At 46.7% G+C, this 13,088-nt stretch overlaps 1 protein-coding gene across 1 annotated transcript; it reads left to right on the plus strand.

Annotated features, from left to right (window-relative positions):
* The first annotated feature begins 5,085 nt into the window (after positions 1-5,085).
* On the plus strand, positions 5,086-12,467 carry CDPF1 (cysteine-rich, DPF motif domain containing 1). The gene is made up of 3 exons (XM_008948150.1): positions 5,086-5,198; positions 7,159-7,270; positions 12,318-12,467. The coding sequence occupies exons 1-3, from the start codon at positions 5,086-5,088 to the stop codon at positions 12,465-12,467; spliced, it is 375 nt and encodes a 124-aa protein (XP_008946398.1).
* Positions 12,468-13,088: the final 621 nt, after the last annotated feature.

The following is a 13,088-nucleotide window of genomic DNA, read 5'->3' on the forward strand; positions in this document are numbered from 1 at the left end:
AGTATTTCCTTGCAGGACCAACTTGACTCTGTAGGGAGAGAAATAGCTGAAGCTGTGTTTCTTTCTTTCAGGATTATGTCAAGCTGCAGTGTCTTATTACCCAAAACACTGTGTTAGCCTCCCCTCTTGTGTTTCCACAGAGTCTCAGTGCTCCTATTTTTGGACTCTCTTGGAAAGTGTGGCACTAAGTTTAGATTGTGCCTAACCAAGCTGATGCTTTCAGTGATAAATGTGTGCCCCTCCATGACTTTTCTTCAAGGAATCATCATCACATGTATTAACAGAGCCATCCTGATTTATTTTTCCCCACTATCTTAATCCAACAAAGCTATAAGAGGGAGCCACAGCTTGGAAGGGAGACAAAATCAGCTCAGAGCAGGGCATAACCTATGGCCATGGAGAAGAAGAAGGAATTATTCCTCTAAGAAAAAGGAATTCTCCTTAGAGAAGAAGGAGGAATGAGGAGGATCGAGCAGCAAACCAGATATGGACACAGATCAGTCCTGAGGGGAAGGAAAGGCAGAACTTGTGGCTGTAGCTCTTGCTCCTCTGTCAGGATTTCTTCTTTCTCAGGCACGGAGATGGCCTCTGCCCTTCTCTGTGATGCAGGTGAGGTGCTGAAGCAGCAGCAGCAGTGCCAGGTCCTGCCGGCCCCCGGGGCTGTGCAGCTCCGAGGTGGCCACCAGAGGACAGTGCCATACAGGGGTTAGTGCCTCGCTGCAGCAGCCCTGCCTGCAGCTGCTAAGTCCTCACCTAACTGGAGAGTCTTCCTTATTAAATGCTGGCTAATTCAGAGCTGGCTGCCTGCCCTGTTCAGCTAAGGAGGAGCTGGGCTAGATTTTTCTAAGTGTTGCTTTCTCAGCTTTGTTAAATCACACCTCCTAACAACAGGCCATAGAATCATAGATGCCTTTTGGAGCCTCGTTTTGTGGCTGTGAAGCCTTTTTACTTAAGAAATGGTTTAGATTTGCTTGTCTGTATTACTCCTCTCATTCTTCTGACACATCCTCTTCAAACATTTCCTACAGCTGCTCAGAAGCCGTGCTTCCTTTCCCATCTGTGAGCACCTAGGCTGTTGGTCCTGCTGCCCTGAGGAAGCCACATAAGCTGTGAAAAAAGCAGAGTTTGGAGGTGTGCTGCAGTGATCTCAGTTCCTTTAGAGCAGGGAAGTCTCAGCCCAATCCCCCAGGCCTGAAGGGAGAAGTTGCTCCAACAAGTCGAGGTTTAACTCAGTCTTTGGGAGAGGTGACTCCAAAAGGCCATCCTGGTTGGAATGACATTCCTGGGCTGATTTGTTGCTCTGAGCTGAAGGTAAATCCCCTCAAGGAAGAGCAGGGAGGCAGCCAGCAGGTGACAGCAGCATTCAGGGCAACAACACAAAGGAACTGGATGGAGAGGGTTGTCCACGGGGCAGTTCACCAGCAAGTGAGGAGGTTCTGCTGTTTCAGCTCTTACCTGAGCAGATCACTTTTCTGAGGGAGGTGAGTGCATTCCTGGTGCCCAAGAATATTTACATTTCTATCAGACCAAACACTGCAGAATCACTTGGCTTTGAGCTGAGGGACTCCCACCCTGCTGTTAGGAAGTGCTCCTTCCCATAGAGACTCAAGCTGGGGATATTTTAATAGGCTGTTGCCTCATCACCAGTAGGTGCTGCAGGGAAATTTTGGAGGGTAAAAGAAACAAGGGTTTAATAGGAGAGGATTAAAGGTGTGTCAGTGTGGGTTTTATCTGACAGCCTTTCAAATCCAAGTCTACATCCATGGGCAATTTGCTTATTGTGTAGTTTCTCTAGTTTATCAGTGACTCAGATACATGAGTCTCCTGTGGAGTGCTGAGGGGCTGAACCTCTGCATGGTAAAAACTTGTGCTAGGAAGGTCTGCAGCAAAGAAAATCAGATTGCTTACCTGTGCCACTGCTTTGCCACTGACCCTGACAGTTTAATGGTGATTTGTTATTTCTGGTGTGCCTTCCAGGCCTGGGAGCAGAATGCTCTGAGCAGAACTGCCCTGAAGTTTTTAGGAGTCCCTAGAGGAGTGCACTGAGAGCTGTTTCCCCAAATCCATCCCACGTATCAGTCTCAGACAAGGTGGAGGAGCACTCTCACAGAGCTGTCTAGTCTGTGCCTTTCTCCCCCTGCAATTATTCCCTTAGCATGGCTTTCAGATCTGTGTGGTTTTCTTTTGCCATGGCACGTGGTCCAACCTCACACCCCTCCTGCAGCTTCTGGGCTGGGCTTGGCAGGTTTCTGCTGAGCCCAGGGCTTGTTTGGTGATGGAGCCCCTGTGAGTAGCTGTTTCCAGAAGAGCTCTGTCTGTGCTCAGAGTGTGTGCTGAAGTACCTTGCAGCTTCCAGCCAAAATGGCAAAGGCCTGGGCACAACTGGGTTCCAGACAAGCTGTTCTAAAAGGCTTCTTCAGGGTGCAGCAGGCAGCCAGGTGTTTGATGTGTTACTGGGACATGGTGCAGCTTCCAGATTTTTCAAGAGGAGAGAAAAAAGCCAGTGGTAGCATCAGGGGTGATTTGAGTCAATGGAGGGCTCAGATTTGCTTCACATTATTATGAAGGGATTAGTGGCCTAGACTTTTATCTTCTCAAGAGATCCTTCATCCTACCAGAGAGAGAAATAGGTTCTCCCTTATGTTTCATCTGGCTGCTGGAAGGGGAGGTGGACACCTTGTCATGCCTCATCTGCTTAAAGATGTCCCTGCTCACTCAGGGACATTGGACTAGATGACTTCTGAAGGTCCCTGCCAGCCCAAACCACCCTATATCAGGCATCTTGCTGAGATGGTGTATAGCCAAACCAACAAGCTGACTTGGTGATAAACCAATGTCTGTCTTGACTGTGGTTTTATCCCTGAATTGCTTCTCTGCATTTGCTCTCTGATGTAAAGATACAGTTCCTTCAGCTGCATACAAGCTTTTTGGGAATGCTAGGAGCTTGTGAGAGGGTGCCTCTTAGGACTTGCCTGCTTATTTATGTGAATGCATATTTAAAAAGCTTATTAAATTACCATTAAATTTCTTTATTCAGAAGGAAGATGGTTTTACTTTGAAAACTTTACTCTGGAATGTGTATGCTTGTTAGCTTCACACCTCGAGTCAGTGAGCTGAACTTCCCCAAGTGGAGCTGTGTGGACCAGCTCTCAGGACAAACCCTGCTCCCAGTGACACAAAACGTGGTGCAGCTGACACCAGTGTAAGCTGGGAGTGAACTGGAAAGCACCCTAAATTCATCTGTGCCTTGCAGGGAGGATCATATGCTTTTCAACTGGCATGGGCACAGATCTGTGAGGACATAGATGTCATTCCTTCCCCGTGGGAGTCACTGCACAGATTCTGCTGGACATGCCAGTGTTCTGTAAGAGAGCAGGTGCTTCTGTGGCTAACTCTGAACCCAGAGCTGTCATTTTGACTTGGAATAAGGACACTTTCATCCCAAAGTCTATCATCCTCACTGCCATAAATACTCTTTCTTTGTTGTTCTTAGTGTTTTGCATCAAAGAAAAAACCACCACGTTAGTCCTCTCTGTTTGATAGGTGTGACTTCCAACACCCTGCCCCATGGGGTTGATTATTTCCCTTGTTTAATCTCATTCAGACAGGTGGGTGTCTTGGTGCTGCTGCTGGCTACCTACAGAAAGGGGAGTTTGTGTGGTAGGTATGTCTGAGGTGCTTGAACCTGAAAAATCAGGGTTCAAAGAAGAGGCTTAGCTGGGTTTGTGTGTAGTTTGGAGGATCCCAGTTTTAATATATATAGAGAAATAGGTAGCATGCCTTATATCTGGCTGATAGATGTGAAAGCACTTCAGCAAATTAAATTCTCTCAAGCATCCCTGTGAGGCAGGGAAAACACATGATAGTCAAGGGTCCCATCACTCTGGAAAAAAATCTAGTTGCCTGAGGTATTGTGGAGTTGGATTTATTTATGAAACCAGTGTCCAGTCTGTCCTGAAGCCTCTGCACCATCTGAGGATCTCAGGGCTTCCTGTCCTTCTGGAGCATTAGCTGACCAGTCCTCACAGCTCTGCTTCACCTTGCCCCTGACTCCCCTCTGCAGCACGTGTCTGCAGGGGTTCAGTTTCAGCACTCAGGGTGAGCAGAAATAGCAGCCTGCTGTGAGTGAAAGAGGGAAATGCAGGTCCCTCACCTCAGCCCTCCCTTTCTCCTGCCTCTGCAGCTTGGCCTTTTACCTTGTGCTGCTGTGAGCAGCTGCTGGATTCCTCTGCAAGCCAGTTTAGTTCCCCAAACCAAGAGAAGAAAAAGACATTGGAAGAAAAAAAGAAAGGCAGTTATTTTATTTGTTATTTATTAGTCACTAGTGTGATGTAGGATGAGTGAAACCACAGACTGTGGACACCAGCTTCCCTATCTGCAGATTCTCTGGTTTGTAGAAATACCTGAGTGTCCTCCATGAGGATAAAATAGTCTCCCAATTCTGCCTGGTTTAATAAAAGCTTCAGGACCTGAGTTTTTAAAGGTACCTCCTCCTCTCTCCTGTGTGGCTCAAATGGGCCAAGGCTGTCTAGGCACAAGGTGATTACATCAGCTCCATTGCCACAGGGAGCCAGATAAGAGCAGGGAGCCAGCATTAAAGGTTCCAAAACTCTGTCCAAAGGTGAACTAGAAGCAAAGAAAAAGATGCAGCAAAGCATTGCAACACCTCCACCTGCCTCCTGAGTGGGGTCCCAAACCCTTTCCCAGCCCCATTTGCAGTTTGGGGGGAGGAGACAGGCCTTGCAGAACTGGACTGGGGTGGGAGCCCAGGCCATGGTTGAGCAAAGGGTTTGCCAAATCACAGCCATGGATTTCATTACCTAAATTCTTTTACAGATCAAGATCCAAATGAATAGGTGAACCTCAGAGCAAGGCTGCAATTTCTAAACCCATCCAAGGCATTTGGAAAGTTGACTGGGACATGGGAAACAAACTTGATTTGGAAGAGAAGATCTACTAATCAAGGTTTGCAAGAGTCCATGGGATTTAAGATGTCCCACATCAGTTTAACCTTCTTGCAGGCACGTTCCCACTGTTGCATTTTGTAGCTAAAAGAATTTTGTGTTCTTTATAGGTAGCATAAAGATGGATGCTCCCAAAGAAGTTCAGCCTACAGGAGAGTTCACGTGTCAGCTCTGTGGCTTAACAGCTCCCTACACCTACTATGGGCAGAAGCCACCAAACACACACTCTGTTGTGTAAGTACAGCCTTCTACATCACACACTTCATTGGTGCTCAGATGAAAAACACAAAAAAAAAATGAAAAATATAAAAATCCACTTTCCTGTCCAACTTCAACACCATGCCAAGCTGTATTTAACCTGCTTCCTAACCCCACTGACCACCCCACCCCATTATTTTCATACTAGAATCCTGGGGACTGTCAGCCTAGCATTTTTGGGCATAGCTCTTTCCTCACAGCCCTGTCAGCTGGGCAACATGTAAACACAGCAGGGATGACATACACCAAACCACTTTCTCAGGGCTGTTTGACATGCTGTGGAGTTTGGAACAGCAGTGCTTTTTTTCTGCATGGATTTGGCAGTTCTTTGGCAGGTTGTACAATGATGGAGTGTGTGGAAATTTGGTACACATTCACATTTTAGGAGAACAAAGCATTTTCCTTCTTTTCTAAGCAAGGGTAGCTTGACCAGGAACTATGAAGTTACAGGTTTGTCTGCAGACACTGCACTCCCCATGAAACAAAGCCCCTGGCTTTAAATGCACTGGTAGCTCTCTTGGGGCCATGCTGGTCAACAACCCCATCAGACAGACCTGGCCAGGAGCTCACTGGAACTGGAGAAGTCAGGGATGTACTCAGCACTTGATGCCACTCAGACTGCTCAGTTCCTTGTCTGATGGGAACTGATCACCACTTGCTTGGGCTGTTCTCCTTGGGCCTGCCTTTGATCAGGTCTGTCCCTACAGAGCCTGAGTGGGCAGATTCAGGCTGGATGTGAGGAAGAAGTTCTTCCCCAGGAGAGTGGGGAGACCCTGGGATGGGTTGCCCAGGGAGGGGGTTGAGGCCCCATCCCTGGGGGTCTTTAAGGCCAGGCTGGAGGAGGCTCTGGGCAGCCTGATCTAGTGGGAGGTGTCCCTGCTCATGGCAGAGGGGTTGGAACTGGGGGATCCTTGTGGTCCCTTCCAACCCTGACAGATTCTGATCTGTTTTAGCAGAGGACTTTAGAGCCCTAATGGCTCAAGGGTTGGACTTGATGATCTTGGAGGTCTCTTCCAACCTAAAGGATTCTATGACTCTAAAGCTGAACAGGAGTCTCAACTGTAGGTTATCCAAGCTTGGTGTCTGAGATTGCAAAAGTAAAAGGATGATGCTAAAGCCCAACACTTCTGCACAGGCATATAAGAAACAGCTTTGCACACTTTTTTGGCTTGCTTCCTGGCCTACTGGCATGTTCTGAATGCAGTGCTGCCAGAAAACTGCCAGCCCAGAACAGGAGTCTCAACTGTAGGTTATCCAAGCTTGGTGTCAGCTTGATTTGGGTTGGCTGAGATTGCAAAAGTCAAAGGATGATGCTAAAGCCTAACACTTCTGCACAGGCATATAAGAAACAGCTTTGCACACTTTTTTGGCTTGCTTCCTGGCCTACTGGCATGTTCTGAATGCAGTGCTGCAAGAGACCTGCCAGCCATGAAGCCTTGTGCACCAGCTCACTCTTCCAAGAGGTGGGAACCATAGCTGTACAGCAGTGACATCACTGAGGGCAGCAAAACCTTTTTCTTTCTTTCACACTCACACAGCTTTGGCAGAGGACTTCTAAGGAAGAGCTGTGCCATTGAAATGACAACTTGACAAAGTGCTGAAGCTGGCCAAGCTAAGGCAGGGCCATCATAAAAATGAAAGACAAACCAATATTTTAAGGTACAGCACTGAGAGAAACCTCAGTGAGATCACATTAAGAGGATCACCAGTTGCCCTGATTTTGGGAGGTAGGTGGGAGGTGCAGTATAGGATTGAAGGCAGCCACAGTGCTGGTTTTGGAAAGGATGGGACCTGCATTGCCTCATGAACAACACCAGGCTGAGCAAACTGAGTAGAAAGGGCTGATCCCTTTTCAGTTTCCTCCACAGTTTCCCCCTTTCCTCTCTCCTCTGCTGTGAAATCTGCCCTTACGAGCCTGAAATTCATTCTCTTGTAGGCTTTTGGAGGAGAGTTATGTCATGAAGGATCCTTTCACCCCTGCCAAGGACAGGTTCCTCATCCTTGGGTCTCACTGCAGTTTGTGTAGCAGGGCAGTGTGCGTTGGGCCAGTAAGTAACAAGCAAAACAAACCTCTCCAATCAGTTCTTTCTGTTCAAACCCTGGGGACCAAAAAGGGAAAACCCAGACAACCCACTTCTTTTAAGGCAAGATGTGTATGTTCTTGTGGATTCCCCCAGATAAAGGCCTTTAAATGGAAATGATCAGCAACTGTTAGGTGTTCTCTTCACAGATGAGTGGAGTCCAGCCTCAGCAACACAGGGAGTGCTCTTTCCCATTTTCCTAGCAGAAGGAGACACAAGGGAGATCAAGTATCCCTTCACAACCTTTAAGGTTCAGTAGATGACACTAGATGAGCAGTAGATTTGTTTTTTCTGTAAAGGGAATATAAACACCCCTGGATTGTTATGTTTGCACCCACAGCACAGGGCTGCTGTCCTGTTTGGGAAAGCTAATGCAGAGAGTGAGCAGGCAGCAGAGTTGTGCAATGCCATGGTAGCTCTCTGAAGAAGAATGAATTTGAGTAGCAGCTGGTAGGCAACCTGAAAACTATGAAATCTGAGTGCTGTGCAGAAAGGTGGTGTGAGATTACACTTGTCTTCCTTCTCCTCACTGCAGAACCAGCCCCTTTGTTTTCTGTGAGCTCAGAGCAAAAAATGATGACAAATTATTACCCAATTTTTAGTGTCTGGAGGCAGTACAATGAACTGAGAAAATTTAGGTTCCACTCCTTTCCCTCAGCAAGCCTGTTGTGTGGTTGAAAGAGACTCAGGACTCATGCAATAGTTTGGGCTCGTGCTGAAATGGTGCTTGGGGCCAGCTCCAGTGACATGATCCTGGCAGTGGGAGCTGTAAAACAAACAGACCTGCTAAAGACTTTGTAAAGCTGGGAGACTTTTCTTTTCCCCCCACATGTGGTGGCCAATTATAGTTCTGGTGGGAGAAAGGAAGACCCCTGGCCTTGTCAGAGCACAAGGGGAGATCATCTGGGCAGCCTGGGCAGCAGCTTACATCCAAATGCCAGACAGCTGAGGAGAGAATCTTGAGGAGAGGAAGGGTGGAATTATACTGACAGAATGTAGAGGGTTGGACAGACACAGCCAAAAGGCAGTGGGCACCCTTGGACAGGTTTAGCTGCTATTTGGACTTGCAGGGAGTCAGCACCCAGAAAGGATTTGGTCCACTCTCCTAAGAGGAGTGTGCAGCAGCATGCTGATTTCTCCCAGCTAGGTTTGTTACAGCCAAAGACAGCACTTGGACAGGTTTAGCTGCTATTCTGACTTGCAGGGAGTCAGCACCAAGAAGGGATTTGGTCCACTCTCCTAAGAGGAGTGTGCAGCAGCATGCTGATTTCTCCCAGCTAGGTTTGTTTCCTATTTCTGAAGTCTCTTGTGTCATTTAAATGAAAGAAAATCACAAAAAAAAGTCAGACTAGAGATTGCAAGTGAGATTTTTGGTGTTGTTCCTTTCTGGAACTGAGAATGGGGGAGGCAGGTGAAGCACCAGTGCTCTCTGCTGACATTTTTGGTAGCTGGGCTCAAGTTTCCAGAGCCACGTAGCTCAGGGCAGTCGTGTGGAGACAAAGCTCACACAGGAGCAAGATCTTACTACTTTGGGGCAAACTTGAGCACATTTAGCTATTTTCCTTCCCAAATGAAGTGTCTTGAATTTATGAAGGATTTTCAACAAGCGTTTCCAAGTTAGATTTGGCAGAAATAGTGTTTTCAGCCTCTCAGGATCTTTCCAAGCAGTGTGTGTTTCTGAATGGGGGGGTGAGGGGTTTTCTTTTCAAAGATTTATGAATTGTTTCAGTTAATCTAGGGCATGGAAATGTATAGAGGATATTAACAGTGAGCTCATAGAAGCCTCTTCTGATCTTTTTGACATTCCTGCCTATTGTAGAAATACACCAATCATTTACTTCTTCTTATCTGAGCCTTCAAGATTCCCCTGATGCTATCACACAGAGCAAAACCTTGGCTGTAAATAACTGAGAATAAATTTCTCACCCAACTGGCCGGGCCAGACAGTGAATCACAGCAACTGCTGTGGTTTCAAAACCTCTTTAGCAACAGTGCTTAGGTAACACTGAAAGAGATCTGCAGAAATCACGACGAGTGCTTGAAACACCCACATCACAACGAAAGGAAACACACACTCTTCCTCTCTCACGTTGGGAGAATTAAAAATCCAGAGAAGTACAAACTTCTCCCAGGCAGCAGAGAGCGCCAGAGTTAGGAGAACAGCTCTGGGGGCTGGGGCCTGTTTGTGCTACACCCAAGGAGGTGAACTCAGCCCTGCACTGTTCCCAGAGTGTTGCAACATTAAAGCTAAAGGAAATCCTTCTTTTGTGGCTCTCCTTCACAAAGAAGCTGCACCAATTGGACAGAAAGTTTCTAAGGAGAGGTTGCTTTCATTTTTTGTGTGGGTTCAAAATAGTACAAGCCTAACCCATGACAAAATTAAGACCTTTCTGACCTTTTGGTGATGGGATTGGATACAATTTGCTAACTTGCACATCTAAGGAGGCTTAGATCCAGATCAGATCAGATTTTAGGCTTTTCATGAGACAACCCATGCTAGCTGAAGTGCTGGCCCTTACAGCTCCCGTGCCAGCAAAAGTCACAGCCTAATAACTGTTGTGTGTAATGCTTCTAAACTCAGGGCTTCAAACATTCTCTTCAGTCTCACTCAGCTCATTTACTCCAGTAAAACTGTAAGGTCTCAAAACCCCACAAAAAGGAAAGCAATAAAAATGCTTTAGGAGGGTCAAGTGCCCTTCTTCCCCTTTCTGCTTAGAAAAGGGGAGAGGAAATGCTCTAATCTGGTGATATTAGTCATGTAACAGAGTGTAGGGTTTTATTTTATCCCAACACTTACTAAACATGGGAAAAGAGGTGGCTTTTGGAGAGGAAGGGTGGGAAGGGAGCGAGTTTCACCCCCTGCTGCTTGCCTCAGCAGAAGGTCACTAAGCCCTGCCCTTGGACGTGGCTGTGGGTATTAAATGATCAATGTAATGCTGCAGCTACTTTCCACTCACCCGCCGGTCGCGCGGGGTCAGGCTGGGACGTGGTCAGGCAGAACCTTCCCTTTGCAGGGAGTTTCCTTCACCAGCCTGGCAACGATGCCACCCCTGTCTGTACGACTTCAAGACCTGATCCATGGCAAAACGGGAGTGAACTGGCAGCGTGCTTGGGCACCTCAGTTTTGTCTGAATTGGGCTGTTCAGTCTGAAACTGAAACGGCTCCTTTCGGCCTTGGTCACGGAAAGAGCGAAACGTATTAAAGACTGATTAAACACAGAACCCCATCAGGAATAATGGTCAAAGAAGGGCTTAACTATAGATAATGAGTGTAATTTTCAGGGCTTTAAAACAACAGCTTGGCTTGAACAATCCCACACCTGAGGGAGGAGGAGTGAGGGTGCGTGGGCCCCGCGCCCAGACGCGCAGGGGTTGGTATTCCTGATCTGTGCAGGCCCCGTTGGCCAAAATAAGCAAAAGCTGGCAGCTTGCTTCAGCTAAAAGGATGTAAGTCAGGCACGTGTGTGCCCGTGGGGAGCTGCAGGGTGACGCTGGAGCTGCTCACCTGCAGAAGAAGGGGACAACTCTTCCCTCCCCTGCTGCTGCCCGCGGCGGCCGAGCCGGGAGCCGACCCTGGAGGCGGGCGGACGACCCTGGAGGCGGCGGGAGCCCTGCGCCATGGTGCAATACAAACAGGAATGGCAGGGCCAACCTAAACTCTAATCTGCCCTTTTTAATTGGCAGCTTAAAGTATTAAGGATACCAAGAGACAAAAAACAATAGGCTTCTGGAGGTTGTGCAACCGAAATCCAGTTTCAGGGCTGTTCAAAGACCAAGGCCTCACGCTAGCTCTGAATGCGAAGGCGCCTGGCACTCGTTGCAGAAGAGGACAATAGATGAAGAGAAGTTGTTTCTCAGGCTGGAAAGCAGCACAGAAGCAGGCTGATTGTGGTCCCGACAGAATCATCTCCTGACTGTACTGCTGAAGTCCAGACAGGGACACGGGAAACAAAAGCAAGAATAGAAACACAGAGACATCCAAGCCAAGCCCCCCGAGAAAGGCCAGCTGCGAATGACCATGGCGGGGGGAAAACTCTGTTCTGTTATTCCTCAAAAGATGTCCTGAGCCATTCAAACTGATGTCTTTATTCTTGCTTAAATCCCCAAGAATAATCCATCAGCAACACCAGCTCCAGCTTACCCATTAAATCCTATTTGGAATTTAGTCATCAGCACGCCGGGAGAACCGTGGACTTCAGTCTCTCCACAGGGAATAATGCATTAATAAGCTTCTCCTCCACTTGTCCCAGCTCTGTGCTGCAAGTAGATGAAAATACTCCACAGGTTTGCTTCCTTCTCTTCAACAACTAGTACCTGGTTAGAGCTGACTGGTTGAAAAATGAAATCCTGGGTCTGTGACACTTGCTGGCCAACCCAGCTGTGAGCAAAACGTGTCGGGTCATATAATAACAAAATTCTTTGTTCACAGCAGCTTTTAGAGTTCACCACCAAGAATTCAGAGATGTCAGCTCAAGCTGGCCATCAGTGGTTTCAGTTTATGCTGACCAAGGTGAATGTGAGTAATGGAGGAAATATCAAACAGTCTTAGCCAAATTAATTTGCCTATTTGGGGTATTGGACATCCCTGTGATACTGATATAACATTTATACTTTTTAGCATTCTTCTAGGGCAATACCAGCAAAGAAATTAACAGAAAGAAGAGTAGTTTAGGGGGGAGTTATGGGGGAAAAAAAAGCAGCTAAAGTCTGGGAGAGCCCACAGCCTCTCAGTTTTTTTAGGTGAAACTCATGGCATCCATGACTCTGAGAACGATGTCCCAATCCATCCCTCCTGATGCCTTTAGTCATGTTTAGCTGGTGGCTTTTTTTCACCCACTTACCTCTAACCAGATGTTGGAATCATTGACTAGAAAGAAGCAAAATCGCTGGAATACTTCAACCTAGAAGAGTAATTTAATTTGGAAGAATTCTACATATAAATGTGGTTTAATGAGATTAGAACTTAAGCAGCTCCATTTTGTGTATCCTGCTAATAATGTTGTTTTCTTTACAGGAGTGCAGTTTGTTCTACTCGAAAAGGTTCTGCCTCCCCTGTGTGAATGAAAACCTAAAGGCCTTTCCTGCAGAGATACAAGAAGACATGGATAAAAGGAAGCCCCAGCAAAAATCCTTATCCTGTAAAAAAACAGAGAGAAGGACATAGATACTGAGGGAGGAAGAGAGACAGTTCTTTGGCTGGGATTTGGCAGGAGCCACCACCCAAATTCTTGGTGTGTTGGACACTCCTACAGTGTTAGGAGACAGATTTATCTGGTTTCATTCAGTATCCATCCAAGAAAATCAGCATCTGCCCACTGGTCACGTGACAGTGCTGGCCTGATAAGTAGGCAAGGAATTAAAATCTTTATTTTTTTAAGCCTAAAATAAAACATTTACTAGAAAACGTCACAGATACCCATGGAAATATCTAGATTCTTCAAGATTATCATCTCAATACTATCTTAGTATTAAGGCTTTTGAAGGTAGGTGCTCATGATAAAAATGCCAATGTAATAATGCTTTTTTTTAAAAAAAAAGATATTAAAAAAATCACTTTCAGTCACTTTCCAGCCAGTCTTCCAGTCCAGCAACAGGAGAGGCCCCTTAATACAGCAAGTCTGTGCTTTTTAAGGAGAGATGATTTTCCTTTTCACCTTCCCATCAGTTAAAGTGGAAATAATGAACTCAATTCTTCCCTGAACTGAGCAATTAGACTGCAGCTAGAATAGGGATTTCTGAAATGCAGTTTCAGGCAAAAAAAAAACTTATTAGGGAAACAGCAGCT

The sequence above is a fragment of the Merops nubicus genome, unplaced genomic scaffold (genome assembly GCF_000691845.1).
Source record: "Merops nubicus isolate BGI_N331 unplaced genomic scaffold, ASM69184v1 scaffold10869, whole genome shotgun sequence".
NCBI classification, from domain to species: Eukaryota; Metazoa; Chordata; class Aves; order Coraciiformes; family Meropidae; genus Merops; species Merops nubicus.